General features: G+C 35.9%; 1 protein-coding gene across 2 annotated transcripts in view; it reads left to right on the forward strand.

The window, feature by feature from the left end:
• Positions 1 to 16,151, forward strand: part of CDH7 (cadherin 7) — a 78,998-nt gene that overhangs the window by 46,216 nt on the left and 16,631 nt on the right. The window contains exons 7-10 of one of the 2 annotated variants that reach the window (XM_030011838.2): positions 6,680 to 6,933; positions 10,872 to 11,008; positions 12,956 to 13,077; positions 14,547 to 14,664. In XM_030011838.2, coding sequence (XP_029867698.1) covers positions 6,680 to 6,933; positions 10,872 to 11,008; positions 12,956 to 13,077; positions 14,547 to 14,664 — 631 coding nt within the window. Of the gene's footprint in view, positions 1 to 6,679; positions 6,934 to 10,871; positions 11,009 to 12,955; positions 13,078 to 14,546; positions 14,684 to 16,151 lie in introns of both variants that reach the window. The other variant, XM_030011839.2, reaches the window with a different exon arrangement.

Below are 16,151 nucleotides of genomic sequence, written 5' to 3' on the forward strand. Positions count from 1 at the left end.
AAGACTTCAAAACATCAAAAGTCAACAGAAAAAAATAATCATGGTTTTACTCTAACAGTGATATTCATCAAAATATGGAGCATATTGTTCCCTCATTTATCTCTCTTCTGCATTGCTAAATCCAGGTATCTCTTTGGCTTGCATGGTTTATTCAGGATGGATTTTTCTGTAAACAGCTTGAGAACAGTGCTCTTTTTCAAATAGTAGTAGTAGTTCTGCTCATATTTTTTCTAGCCATGGTAGGACTGGGGATGGCATGTTCCTGAACATGCTGGTACTGTTCCTGCATGGTGCCTCATATCAGTCTGTACTAGCCACTAGACTAAACCTCAGCCCAAGGTAACATCTTGACAGTAGGCTGGTACTCTTATAATAACTCTCTTGACCATACGGAATCAGAAAAGAGAGGAATGCTTTCTCTGTCTTTTCATCCACTTGGTCTTTATCCCTCCAAAGAGTAAAGAGTAGGATTGTACTACCTTACGCAGCACAACTAAGAAGCGTGCATGCTGTACCACTGCACAATATTTGCTGCTATATGGTTTTCCACATACTTGTGACACCTTATTTTCTTTCATCCTGGTTAGGAGGTTTGGATCAGGATTAAATGAATGAGATGTGAAGTTCATGTATGCCAGCAAGTTGCTTAAGTTCATTTTAGAAAACAAACTTTTAAAAAATATTCTTTGGGACAAGGACTAACTTATGTTCATGAATTTATGGTGTAAATAATAACAAGAGGTTAACTCTGGGTGGAATTGCTTTTTTTGTGAAATCAGTGAAGCTAGGATTTCATCTTATGACAGGAGCTAGTAAAAACAGTATTGAACCATTTACTTGGTTATTGCTACTAAAAAATAAAGTCTACCTTCTTCTGCAATACATTAACTGAATTCATTGAATTCATATGCAAAAATTTTATTCAGCACGTATCTAGGATGGTATATAAAAGTGCATAAGTTGCTTTTAGGATGCCATGCTCTGTTTCCAACCTGCAATAGGATATGAAAAATGCTAGAAGGCAAACTTTATTTTCCAGACGCTGGTATAAACAACAAGTGAATGGGACCCATAAGCACAGTTCAGAGTGGTATTCTCAGCTGACAGGAAGGGTGGGAAAACTAGTAGGGGTCTTTTCCTGTAGCCTACTATGTTCATACAGTTTGTTGCCTAGTCGTTTCAAGTCACTGTGGAAACCTTCCCATTTTTTTCTTTTCCAACTTTCTCTTTTATTAAATAATAATAAAAAATGAAAAGTTCTTACTTGGTAAATGAAACAGAAGAAAGCTTTTCCTTTATTTTTATCCTGTACAAAGCAGTCTAAAGGTACCAACTGCTCAAACTTGGTGCTAGAGTTCTGATGTTGCAAATAATGGGAGAGTTTGGCTCTTCTCCACCCTGTAGGCACACTTGCTGTAGTGAATTCCTAAGTAGAGCTAAATTAGATGTGTAAGTCACTTTTAAGCAGGATTTAGAAAAACATGCATCTTAGGTGATCTTTTCAGGAAAAGGAAATGTCTTGTGCAGTTTTTGAAAAGAGGTTGGGCATTTATATTTCTTAGAAGTATTTGAAAATTTTATCCTAGTTCACACTGTGACTCAATTCTCCATCTGTAGAGTAGGATCAATTCCTTCCTGTGGTTTCATTTGTAATTTACATTCTGCTATCAATGCTGTTAGCAAGGACTCAGATAATTTGCATAGCTACATTTCACAGTGGTGAGGGTGTTTGGAAGAAAAGTGTAATTTTTCTGAATATACTGGAGTTTGAAAAAGATGTTTTGGATTTGTCTCTGCAGTAGCAACCTTAGAACTGAAGAAACGTTTATGGAAGTGAATGATGATTCAGTCATTTAATACAATAAATCCTGAAGTGTCCATGCAAACCTATGTGTATACAATTTCAAAGTGAATTCATGTTGACTGTTCACAGAATCCTGATTATAATACACATGAATGGAAGCTTGGCTTCACTTTCTAAGCAAAATGCATACACAAGACCATTTTGTTTGTAGTTTCCAAAGCATTATTACTAAAAATAGGCATCATAGAAGTACAGATCTCATTTTATTCACCAAGTTGCAGGCTATAGTTAGACTTCAGTAAAAATAACAGCTTAGTAGCAAAACATCGTAAGATAAAAACCTGATACATGATCTGTATCCACCTACACCTTTATCAAATACTTGGTGCTTAAAGTAGGAATGGTAATTTAATAATAAAAAAGGCCGCTAGGTATATTTTTCTTATATGAATCATATGTGATTTTTTGGAAGGTTATGAGATCTGATTCAAACAATTTCAAAGTCTATGGAGAGATTTTAGTGGATGTAAGTGCAAAAAAAAAAAAAAAAAGCCTGAAAACTCTATAGAGGGTTGTCATGTCTTACTGTAGCAAGTGACAAACATTGAGAAGATTTCCCATGGTACAGTTCTTGCTCACTTGGCCTTCATTTCTCCCCCCAGTACACAGCCCTACTACCAATATCAGCAACCAATTTGAATGTTAAAGGGAAAAATGTGAAAATAGTGTCGCAAAGTACTTTCTCATCGAAATTGACTGCTAAGAGATTATTCTAAAACCTGAGTTCGTTCTAAGAGCAATGCTGGCAATTGTAAAAATGGTGGGTTTATGCATAAGCTTTTGAGTGAAAAGCTATCTTTCTATTACTGTTAACATTTCCCCTTTATTTTTTTTCAGCTAGAAAATTTTCTTTCAATTCTATATCAGAGTTTACAATGTAAGAATTTGAGGCTTCCATGGTTCCTTTGAGAGATAATGTGCATTTGTTTGATGTACTGCAGTTTTCACTATAAAACCTCAACTGGGCTTAAAAATGGGATTTTCACCTCTGAAAAGTACATTATTACAAAGTTACCATACAATAAAAAATGAACATTACAAAAATGGCCTTCCTGTGAATGATAACTTCATATCCAGCCTCTGTAACACAGATGACTTGTTTTGCAATTTCCTTCAGACAGGATAAAATTCTTACCCTTAAAAGAAAAAAGATAAAAACAAAAAGAAAGAAAGAAAGACCCCGCAAACCCCCAAATAAGAGAAAGAGAAATGGATCTTGCATGGGATCTAATCAGATAACACTAATGCACAGATATTAATGAAACTGTCAAGTTGTACTGAAGGACTGAAGTATACATTGTCCATTCAACCTTCAACACTGATGTAGCTATTTGTAGGCTGTTGACTTGGTATTCCATTATTGGAATCCTGTGCTTTTGTTATAGCAGGAAATAATGAAGGCATGATCTGAAGGCCAGTTAAATAATGCTCTCTGTGTAACAGACATCAGTGATAATTAGATCAGAAGAAACGAGAAAAGGAAATATTTTCCGTTCACTTTTTCAGTCATTCATTAGTCTCTGTAGTATGTAATGTCTTCATTATATTATCTACAAATTATTGAAACATTTCCACCAGGTCAAGAACTAATACTAATCATATCTTAGAGGTTTTGTTTATTTTTCACAGATTATATTCTGCCTCAAAACCTGGTACTTGTGTAGCCACCATAGGATCTGAGCATGTGTATCTTATAGGAACAGACTGAGGAATGATGACTAGCTTTTGTAGACATTGTCACACCCCACAGGACACAGGCCCTGCTACAAAGAACTAAAATAAAACAATATTACCGCCCCTAAATGTCCCGACCCAATGTCAGGGAAGGTTTCGATATGATTCCAAGAGCAAGGTTAAGACACAAACAAGGTCAAATGCCGTATACCCAATAATCTTTGAGACAAACAGCTCAAGATAACAATTCAGTCTCTCACACTGTATAAGACAACACCATTTGATGTTGTAAAACCCCTTTGCCAATCCATACTTCCCCTCTTCTAAACACCAACTGTTCCCCACTGTATATGTACATAAATTAGATTTTTTAATTTATTTTTCATTAACAAGGACCCCTATATCTTTTGGAAACTATCAGCAGTATGGGGTACCAGAAGATATCTGAGGGAATCCCAGGGCAGGATTCATGTTGCTGAAAGCAGATGTTTACTTCTTCCAGTTTTTGAGACTCCCTTACTAGTAACTGGTGAAAAACAGGCATTTAGAAGTAGACCAGCTGATTTCTTCCCTAGAAGAATTTTCCTACACCCACAGTAAGCACCATATGGTGATTTTCTCACATGTACATGGCTAAGTTAGAGAAGGTGAAACCTGCTTTTAGTAAGCAAGCCTGTTTAGAACATGCATCTACACGATCATTAGTGTTGCATCCTTCTCTGTGAGGAAACACCTTTCTAATGAAACTGGGTTTTGTGTATTCCCTACAAGTCTAACACTCCTGTAATCCAGTCAAATAAAGAATGATCTCTTTCTACATTACGAGAATGAAATATGATGATTTAAAGTGTGTGTCAGCCCTTGTGATAAACATTCACATAAGAAAACACCTGTTTTTGTGATTTCCATTATTAAAGTTCTAATTTAGTCTTTAATCAATATAGAAACAGGGGAATGTCTTAAAAAATAATTTAAATAATATTTCATCATTATTGTCCTTAGTCTATTCAAAGTCAAATTTATATAATTTGTCCAACCACATATACTGTGCTCTATGCACTTTCTTTATTAAATCAGAATTTTTGTAATCATTTTTTCTTAGGATCACTGTGGTGTTGACATTAGTATACCATAAGAAACTATCTTGTCTGCAGTTTCATGATGTATTTCCACGTGTTTGATTAAGTATAGCTGTAATCTGAATCACACAATTTCAACAGATATCCCTGATTAATAAGAATTAATTAGCCTTCCCTTCTCTGCTACATATTTTTGTACATTCTGACGGAAAATACACTGTTCACTAAGGGCTTGCTTTTTTTTTTTTTAGTTCAACAAATCTCAGCCTTTTGTCTTTCACATTCTTAAGGTTATCATTTCTTTAATTAATATGATGCTTTTATTGGAAAATGAGAAGTCTTAAGATATTTGTGTGCTTGGTTGTCTTCTCCTTAACCTTGCTGCTCATCTGGTCATATCAGTTGCTTAATTGTTATCCCCATACAATATAGTTTCTGAGATATTTTTCATCGTCCTGACACCGCATTACATTTGCGTTATGGCTGTGAGGTTTGTTCCATAGCACACACATTGTACTTGAAATATAAAACCAAAATTAAAATAAAAAACAATTAAATATGCTTTAGTAATAAATACTGATCAGTTGTATCCAGTGTAGTGACCAGTATCCAGACAAAATTCTTTTATGTGTTTGGGGATCTATGGACACTACAGCACAGATTCAGTGCAAGAAGTAAGCACTTGCATAACATGAAGATTGTATGTATTCCCGTTCAGAGAAGCCTTTTGCTGCCACAGAGTTTATAAAAGTTCAGTGCCTTTCTGAGTGTGATGTGTTGCAATACATTTTTCATTTTTAAATCTAGACTGTGTACAGCTGTATCATAACGTCAGCATAATCGCTGACCTTAAGGTACTCGTTTGGGATTTATCCTACTGTAACGTGATGGAGAACTTAGACCCTTGCATTTGTAGGTCAACAGATGTGTGTTTCACCTCTGCTGCTGCTCTGAGTGAGTACAGGAGTGTTTTGCAGATGCTGTCAGGTTATTGTGCAAGAACATTTCATATCTCTATGATGTATTCAGAATCAGAACTGCAGAAAACCTTTTGTAATCTGTTTTATACCCTTGGAATTATGGTTTGAAAAGGTAGTTCAGTAACCAGACTGCAGTTTTAGAAATGCTTGGGTCTTTTACTGCTGTTCTTAATGATTAAACTTGGAATTGCAAAGGAATAGTTAGCCAGCTGTTTGGTGCAAGCTAACAAACTAAGATTATAGATATAGGGTAAACTGTGCTAATATTAATATGATGATTTCTTTCAATAATTGCCTGTGAGGTAGGATGCTTTTGTGCCACTAAAATAATTTTCTTTATGGGACTGTTCTCCAGATCACAGATATCCTGTTAGCTGTGGAGGGAAATATTCCAAAAGAAGCTATACTTTCATCAAAGAAAATTAAAGCAGAATGGAGGTGGAAAAAATTAATGTGCATTTTGTTTAATAAGCAAAACAAACCAAAACAACCTCCAGGCTGCATGTCAGTACAAAATATTGTCATATAAACAATGTAGTTCAACCGATTACCACATTTTTTACACAAATTTATACAGAGCTTGGAGTAATAATTGATTAGTCAATCCCAATAGTATGCAAACGGCCCCTCCCCTAATTTTCTGAATGAGGTGTTTTCACCAGTGAATATTATATTGAGTTCTTATGTCTGGGTAGTATGGCACATTGTATTCAGCATTATCTTACATAAAATATGAATAAGACAAAAAGAAGTATTCATTCACAATGATGAAATAATGGGGGAGAATTTGGTTCTCACAGAAGTCACAGAAAATTTTGCCATTAACAGAGAATTCTTGCTTCATTCACAGGCTACAACTACCTTTACCGTTAAAATCATTGGGGAATATTCACTAGCGAGACACTGCAAACAGTGTTTTGAGAAAGCTAAAAAATGAGCCATCAACTATGATCTGCTAATCAAAAGTACTGGTTGTGTACACATGGCAAAGTTCATTTTGTACTTACCGACAGTTGTAAGTGAAACAGTTTTGTGGCAACATTACTGGATAATAAAATTTCCACATAACTTTACCTGTGTAGGAGCTGGATTTTGAAGCTAAGACAAGCTATACCCTGAGGATAGAAGCAGCCAATATGCATGTTGACCCTCGCTTTCTGAGTCTGGGGCCCTTCAGTGATATGACAACAGTGAAGATAATCGTAGAAGATGTTGATGAGCCGCCTGTGTTTACTTCACGTTTGTACTCCATGGTGGTGTCTGAAGCAGCAAAGGTCGGCACTATCATTGGAACTGTAGCGGCCCATGATCCAGATGCCTCAAATAGTCCTGTCAGGTAATTATAAGATGTCTTAATTGTTTATTTCTTTAGCCTTTGTATTGAGGTTGTTCATTTTGTAGAGAGAGGGTCTTTGGTTACACTGAAAGCAATTATTTAACCTGTTTCCCTTGCAGAGGGAGATTGAGATATTTTAAGAGTTTGCACATTTTGACTTTTATACTCCTGAACTACAGAACCTTTGAAAAGATAATATAATTAGATCTCTGTAAAACAAAGAAGAGAAGAGAAGATATAATTTCAGGATTCCAAAGGAAAAAACCTCAACATATTACTTATATTTATTTCTCTTTAAGTTTAGGAAGAGTTTATTATTATCTGTAACAAGTTATGTTCTCTTAAATCAACCAGGATCTATCTCTCTATCTCTATATAAAACATATATATCTCTGTGTGTGTGTGTGCATAATGATTCATATTCTGCATGCACTATGCACAAAAATGTAACAGCACATGGACTCTTGCATGGTAAACCAGATCTGAGGTCCCACAGGAAAAAAATTAGAAAAAACTCTACATGAGAAAAATGGGTAGGACAACACATCCTGTCCTAGTCAGGATGGTTAAAATCAATAATATTTTGGCTTCTGTAAATTCTGCTGCAGCCAAATATCTTCTATTCAAACGGGAAGAAGTATGAACACTAGAGATGCCTGAACACTGTCAAGGGCCTCTTCCTTTGTCTTCAGTGTGTGAAGATCCTGCAAGTCTTCCACAGTTTAATGTCCAGAATCATAAAGAAACCATAAGAAAACACAAAGTATTGATCTTTTGTTTGCCAATATCTAAGGTCAAAGCTCAAGGACAAAGACTCACTACCTAAGTTAAACCAGTAATGAGTTACTTGTTACTTTTCTTATGCAGAGTAGTAATATTAATTGTCAAAGGAACATGCAAAGGATCTAGAGGGTAACACTTCTGACTCAGGAATTTTGTGAGCTTAAATATCTGCAGGAGGACAAACATAGAGACAATTAAAAGTAGTACGAAGTTTCATTTGTTATTATTGTTCATTTAGGGCATACATAGAAAAGAACCTCACAGGTACAGAACTTGTTTTTATGTCACCTTTTTTGGTGGTGTTAAATTTTTACTTTCATGCACTGAAGATGAACTTGGGACTCTACTGTAGCTCTGTAATTTCTAAAGTAGCAATCTTAAGTTGTAAAAATAAAGCATATGTTTCACTCCTAGAGGTGACGTAAGTGTTCTCTCTCTCTCTCTTTCATTATGTATTTGCAACATATTCAAAATAGCTGATTCCTGTCATGTATAAACAAGTCCTAGATGGATGGTTGGCATGGATTTACTTGTGAAATTTATCTTTGCTGAGCTCTTTCTTTGCTGTGGCAGTGTTTTCTGGCACTGATGTTAGCATCTGGTGTATAATATCTGGTTTAGCAGAATCATGTAGAGTAGGATTAATTCCAGTTCCATAAATGCAGTCCAAGCTCAGAATGCTTTTGACTCCTGTGTAAACATAAGGATGAGTTTATTGGCCTTGATCTGGTTAATTTTTACAATTCCAGCATAAAAAATAGTTATATCACTAGCTTAAATAACATCTTGAAGATTTCTTCTGCATCACAGTTGTTTGGAATTTGAGAGGGAGGAAAAAAAAATAGTGAGGGTTTATCTATATGCTTGTGAACTGGCTGTGTATATTGTCAGGGGTACTGACAGATCATATAATTTAAAGCTGTCCTGCATCTGCTTCAGATTCACCTAAAATTGGAATGTGTTAAGGAGGATTAATCCATAATACTCCTCATGATCTATTTAAGAAGTTTAAATTATCAATCTATAAATAAGTATTCCAAATTCCAAACATTGGATTATATTGATATTGATTAAAAATTAGATTTGTTACAATTCAGAAAATGTTGAAATTACAAGATCAGACACAATTAAAACCTTGACAATGCTGGGGGGGGGGGGAGGGTGAGTGGGAGTAATAAATATTTTGAAAATAAGAGGTTATCTCATATGGACCAGAGAACTATTGATGTTTGAACTAGCTTAAATAAAGGATTTAAAACTCCTGCAGCTCAAAGATTTTCAAGTATTAATGGCTGCAAGGAATTAAAGGATTAAAAGTATTTAAAATATTTTTTTAGAATTTGAATACGGATACAACACTTGTAAATAAGTTGAGGAAAACTGCTTGTTTCCTATGCATAAAAATGAGTTTCCTTCTTGTTTCATAAGAATGTCATCCAATTTATATAACTTGTTTCCTTTCCCTCCCTCCTTCTTCCTTTCTTTCCTTCTTCCTTCGGCGCTCTTCCTTCTTTCCTTCTTCCTTCGGCGCTCTTCCTTCTTTCCTTCTTTCCTTCCTTCCTTTGCCCCCCCCCCCCTCCTTTTTATTGCTTCCTTGCTTTCTTTTCCTTTTTCTGTCTTTCTCACCTCTCTTTCTCCTTCTCCTTCTCTCTCTTTCTTACTTTTTTTTTTAAGAAAGGTCTTTGGCTCTTCAAATTGCATAGCGATAGTGTTAATAATTGGGAAATCTAAGGGCTGCCAGGAGATTAAATCCCAGCTATGGGGCCTGCCAAGACTGACTACATAGCAGAGGTGACAGGCATAGTCTCAGGGGGAAACTTGCCAGCCACAAAACAGCTGAAGAGCATTGCTGACCAAATAAACAACAGTGCTGGCATGAAATAAAGTAAAAAATGAACTACAGTTAACATAAAATGGAAACAAAAAAAAAAAGAAAAAAGTGAAAGAGGGAGAGCCTTAACCCATGAAAACTGCTGTAACTGTTGTTACAACTCTTTACTCTGTTCTCTCTCTCACTGTGACATAATATGATAAAACAGTTCCAATTATGTAACAAGTCTCTGCTCTTAAGATTTTGCAGCCAAGAGGGTTAGATAAAAACACAGTAATACAACAAAGTAGAAGTTGGTCTGTTACAACATAGAACAAGCAAGTAGTCTCATAATATCTGGGAGGTCCAATTTTTTAACTATTTTCCATAATTCTTTCCTTCCACATTGTTCAAAGGATTTGGTTAATGTTATATTAATAATCTAATATATCATCAGTGTGACAGTAATTGTAATGATCACACTTGGTCTGATTCAGACATTTTAATTCATCCTGAGTGTAGGGAAGTTCTCTGGAGAACATACTTGGTCTAAATGAGAGTACAAGAATCTGACCCAATATTAAATTGAATGTCTCGAATATTCCAGTTGTAAATGTAAATCTGCCTAATCAACTGTCCCTTTCTCTCAAAATGGACCTAAGCAAAACACCCACAGGCATTTTGACCTTTTCCCTTATGCTATTTTCTGTTTGCTAAGGAGCTCATTTCCCCTTCCTAAAACAAATTTGGAGGTAAAAGATATGTTAAGCCAAAGAGTTAAGGGCACGAGCCTGTGTTTCCCTAATGACAGTAACACACCAGGAGCTGACAGGGATGACATGCAATCCTTTGACCTCCTCTGCACCTCTCTCTCTTATCCCCTACCCCTGGAGCTCTGGGTGACTCAGGAGCTCTTCTGCTGGTGATAGAAAGCTCTGTGCTCAGACTGCCAGCCCCCCCGGGAGCGGTGCCTGGATGGCACTGCCATGTAGCAAACTTCCAACGTGCCTTCTCCTTAGCTGGGGTTCAGGAGGATGCTATTCATGAATAAATGAAAGTTTGCCTACAGCAGAGGGGAAGAAAGAAAAGAGAGGACAATACCTATAACCTCACTTAAAAGGACACTCCAGGAATGGAGCCTGCCACAGTCAGCACAGGTCACTGTGTAACTCTCTCGCTCCTGCATACGGCTTTGCTTCTCTCAACGCCCCAGAGAAACTGGACAAAACAAAACCCAAAATGGGGAAACAGTGGAAATGCTTTCTCTCTGAGAAGAAATCAATGAAATGGTTTTACAAGCTGTAATTGAACATAAATCAAAAGTTTTCTTTCATCCTTTACCTAGGTACTCAATAGATCGAAACACAGACCTGGAGAGGTATTTTAATATTGATGCCAACAGCGGAGTCATTACAACTGCCAAATCTCTGGACAGGGAAACTAATGCTGTTCATAATATCACAGTTTTGGCTATGGAGAGTCGTAAGTAACAATTTAAAGATTTTATTGGCTGTTCATGTGTAAAACTTCAGGCTTGGTTGTGATCAGCTGCATTGAGAGACATTATGACAGTTTCAAACCTTGGCAGAGAAAAATAACTTCTTACTCAATGTAAAAGAAACCTGTGTGATAAAAAATAAGAAATGCAAGAGATTAAGTATTTGCTCTTTCCTTTGCCTCACACTTTGTGTAGTCTTTTGACTTCTGAAAAAGGAGTACAAAAGAAGGTGAAATATGTTAAGTCAGCAGTCTCAGACCAAGTGTCATTAAAGGAAAAGTGATATGGAGTATAGAGGAGAGCAGTTAGCCCATCTTAGTGATGGCACTCACTTAGAGTTGATTGCTGTTCGTCAACCACAGCATTCTTAAAAGGTATGAAGGAAAGGGGATTGAATGCTTGTGTGGTTTCACTTTCCTGACTCTATGGTAAGACTGTAGAGGATATTTTGTACTTGGTATCTTTTCTGGTGTAAGATGAAAAGTGTTGAAGAATCAAAACCTTCAAGTGCATACAACAAGAATTCTGTTAATGCAAGTTTAAACCTAAACTTGTCCAGCTCTGAATACATTCTGTGAAAAAAATATATATTTATGCCTTTATATTTGAAGAATTTATTTCTTCAAACCTCATCCTTATTACTACCCTGTTGGGTTGTGATAATAAAAGAATTACCAGTTCTCTGGCCTGCTATTTTAAAAACCCTCACTTCTTGCTTTCAGTGAGGTTAATTTAATGTTTAACCTGAAAGATAACATTTATAATTTAGTGTCTGTATGAATTTATCTGTATTCTCAGGAGTAGAATTTTGGTCCAGGAGACCAGCATGGAAACCAGAATTTTCCTGGGTAGTAACAAAACTGACAAGGTAGCCAAGGGGCATACCTGACACAAGCGAGAGTCTAGGAGCACTAGTAATACCTTACAATGCTTTAATTTATGTTCATGGCCTGCTTGGTTTTCAATAAGCTTAGATCAGCAGAGGAAAAAGTTGGTGTCAAAATTGCTTACTCCTCTGGTATTTGACATGAAGAATAAAAAAACAAACCAAAACACTTTGTGATCTACATTTGGATGCATTGCTTTAAATACTTGTAATATTTACTAAAATATGGTTGCAATACCCTGTAAAAAGATAGATACATATTTGAAGGTTTGTACAGTTTTTCATTCTGCCCTGCTCTATCACTAATATCACCGCTTGTGGTAAAAAAATAATGTAGTCTCCTCCCTGCTCCAAAACAGAAGTGTTATCTAGCAAAACGAGTATAGCACACACTGATGTCCTTTATGCTCAGTACAAAAATATCTTCTATTTAAGAGTAAATGATGACATTGGACCCTGAACAGATTCATATTTTAGCTAGAGATGTGCATCAGTTTAAGAATGTCATTCATATTTAAGGTGTTCAAAGTGTTAATGACAGTGTTGAAATACTTCGTGTGTGCACTTTAAATACTTTGGAATTTGCTTGGGAATGCAGCTTCCTCTTTTCTTCTGTTATACGTAGCTGATGGAATTCTGTTTTTAACTTCTTAATAGCCTGATCAATCTGAATTGCAACAAAAAATTGTTTAACCCGTAATAACCATTCTATTCCCGATATGAATAGTGCTGTTCTGGCTAGCTATACCCATTGGCAATGGCTTTACATCATCTAGCTCTTATCCCTCCATATGATGTGATTTAGATTTTCAGTTTATCCCTGAGAGTAAAATCTTAGTTTAATTGAAGTGGCTGGAAGACATAAACATTTTTTTCCACTAGGTGCAGAAGATGAAGCCAAGAGCTTCCTTTGTCTTTCCAGGAGGGATTGTAATTGATTTGACATGTATATGCAAAAGAAGAATGCAAATGAAAAATGTACTGACCCAAAGAATAACTTTCAAGGAGCTCTTCCTGACTCTTTTGTTGGCTTCTTTTCCTATAGAGAATCCAGCACAGATTGGGAGAGGCTATGTAGCCATCACTATCCTTGACATCAATGACAATGCCCCTGAATTTGCCATGGAGTATGAGACAACTGTCTGTGAAAATGCTCAGCCTGGTCAGGTATGGCTTGATAGGTTTTTTTATGTTTATTTTTATCAGATAGGCAGTTATTCCTTACGAAAGCCTGCCAGCTTTAAGATAAAATATAATCAGCTTATGGCAGGAAAAATGATGCTTTGATGTGCAGCACAAGCAAGTATCAATCAAACCCTAACATCTTCACCATACCTCTGAAGAGACAGACTCAGGTGTAATTACTTCCTGAAGGTACTGTTAAAATCTCTGGCTTTCTTACTGATATAACTGACACATTTTGCTAAACTCACCTAATTTTGAATAATATTAAGAATGTGTTTTTTCCTCCTAATTTTGCTGGGAAGTGGGAAGTCCTAACACGGAGGTTATTCTGAGACTAAAGGCCTAGCATCCCCCAAATGAGTACACACTTTTATTTCCCTGAGGAAGTATGGGCCATGAGGCCACAATTTCACAAGGGAGATGTATTCCTACCATATTCCCCAGTGTTTTTAACTCCCAAATGTCTTCCAAGTAGTCCTAGACTCAACTAAAAGTATCTGGTGGTGTTTGTCCTTGGCATCTCTCATATTTGGACTTTTCCTCTCTACTTTGTAAGACTTCAGAAAAGACATATATTTTCTCATTCTCTCTTCTTTCTCCCAGAAAACTAGTAGATGTTTCATTCACATAGATCCCACATACTCCCTGGGAGACTTTGCACTTTTGTGCCTTCTCCCAGAATATTGTCCTTCCTGTGGCAGATGTTGTTTATTGCACATTTCAAAATCACAGCATAATTTAAATCCTTAACAGAAAACACTATGATTATTAGCTTGTGTTCATGAGAAACACAGAATATGCATGCTCTTATTGGAGTACCTGTTTGTTTTCCCTGTGGTCTAGTCAGAATGTTAGCTCTGAGTATTCATTCTTTATGGATTTTAAGCAATGGTGACATTTTTTTTAGAGGCAGATTTTGATAGAATTTTAGAAAATAAAATTGGAAAAATAATAATAATAATAAAAAAGAAATCCCAGAAAATATTAGTATACATGTGACTTAGCTTTTTATTTTTCACTATATTAAAAAAAAAAACCAACAACACATGAATTAAAATGTTCAAAACCATAATCATCTCCTTGCGAGAGTTTACATTGATTGCAGCCACTGATAACTACATTCAGGGCCATCCAGAAGATATACACTTCTTCCCCTGCTATGCAGTTTATACTCCAAGCTCTGGTGAATGACAGAACCTAACTTTCTCACAGGCCCTGCAGATCGTTGCTTTTGGCCAATAAAGTTGGTACAGGGAAAGTAAAGAGTTGAGTCACATTTTAGTTTTAAGAGTGTCTGTACATGCTTAGGAGATTAGAAACCCAAAATGCAATATGAGCAGGACTTGAGGGAGGGTTGATACTTTGATAGGTAATAGAGGAGTTATACAATGTACATGTATTTATGCTTCTTACCATTCCAAACAATGAAACCCCAATGCATCTTAAAACAGGTGATCCAGAAAATCAGTGCAATTGATAAAGATGACCCACCAAATGGCCATCAGTTCTACTTCAGTTTAACAGCAGAGGCAGCAAATAACCACAATTTTACACTGCAGGACAACAAAGGTAAGGACATTTTGTTTGGGTAAATATCCACCACTAACACCTTTAATTTTGAATATATCATGCTGACTATGACATCCATAAACTTCTATTCTGGTAAGGACATAAATTAAACCACAATCAGCCTGCAAAATAATTTTATGTGTAGATTATTTGTCAAGGAAATTAAGCTGTTGTTTGAATAATTTAAAGCATTGAGCCAGAGTAGCTTCAAATCTTTTTTTTTTTTTTTTTTTTTTTTTCCCAGAAGTCACTTCTCTCACATCTTTTCCTTGTATTTATAGGTTTTTATCTAAACTAGATTTTACCTTGGGGCAGTGACTGAAAAATGTCCAGGAATTCATGTTTTATTAATATAACTCAGGTCATAAAAAAATAAGTGCACAGTAAATCAAGAAGTGGGGTTTGATTTTTTAAATTATTTTTTTTTGGAGAAACACATCTTTTCAGTAAGTATACCACCTATTGAAGAATGCTTTGGATAATGGAAGCTGCCGACAATATTTACACAGACTTCTTATGACTATTTCCCCAAAGACTTAAGCAAAGACTCCCATTGACATCACATTTCTATTAGTTAAAATATCTGAGAACACGTTTCTAATTAGTGTTCTCATTAGTTGCACTGGATAGTATGGCATCTGGGCATGTATCAGTCAGTTTAGCTATTAGCTGAAGCAAATAGAACCAAATAGACACTATGTTACTCTTGCATTGCTCTTTTATGGCTCAGTACTAAACCAGAGTTACAAAGTCATCCTTATTAATAAGAAAAGCAGACATATGGTGGACTAAAGGGTAGTGTTTGTACAGACAGACTTTGAACAACATTCACTAACTATAACATGTGACCTAATAAAAGTTCTCTCACACACCTATTTATTGGCTTACCCTGCATGTAGTTACTGACATGCTTAATTTTCTTCATATGAGCAGCTTGCAGATTCAAACTAAAGACTGTAATAGTAATAATGATCAAAATAATAAAAATCCATTAGAATAAGACTCTGTTCAGAAATCTGACATTGTTACAAGTACTGTAGAGTATTTAATGAAAAGACAGGCCCTCTTCCAGAGAACTTATAATTTGGAAAGGGTAATAACAGACTTTTGCAATGCCAGTAAAATCAATGGAGTTGCAAGACACAGCAGCAGTTGCCTCTTTCGATGTTAAGTAATTTTACGCATATCTCATATGATGCTATATGAAGAAGTGCTTGCATATTTTGCCAGATAGGTCATAATAGATGACACAATAAGATAACTTTACAGGACTATAGATATATCTGTCTATAAATAGATAGATAAGTAGGTGGACAGATAGATAGACAGACCGACCGACCGACCTTTTCTATACATTCTAGGAGATGTAACTCCCTACCTCTCAGGAGCTGTCAACCTGTATTGAACACAGTGAGTTTTGCACATATTTTCTGGAACACGTGGACTTTTTAATCACCTAACTCAGGGCAGCATCGAACCACACATTT

The sequence above is a fragment of the Aquila chrysaetos genome, chromosome 4 (assembly GCF_900496995.4).
Source record: "Aquila chrysaetos chrysaetos chromosome 4, bAquChr1.4, whole genome shotgun sequence".
NCBI lineage: Eukaryota > Metazoa > Chordata > Aves > Accipitriformes > Accipitridae > Aquila > Aquila chrysaetos.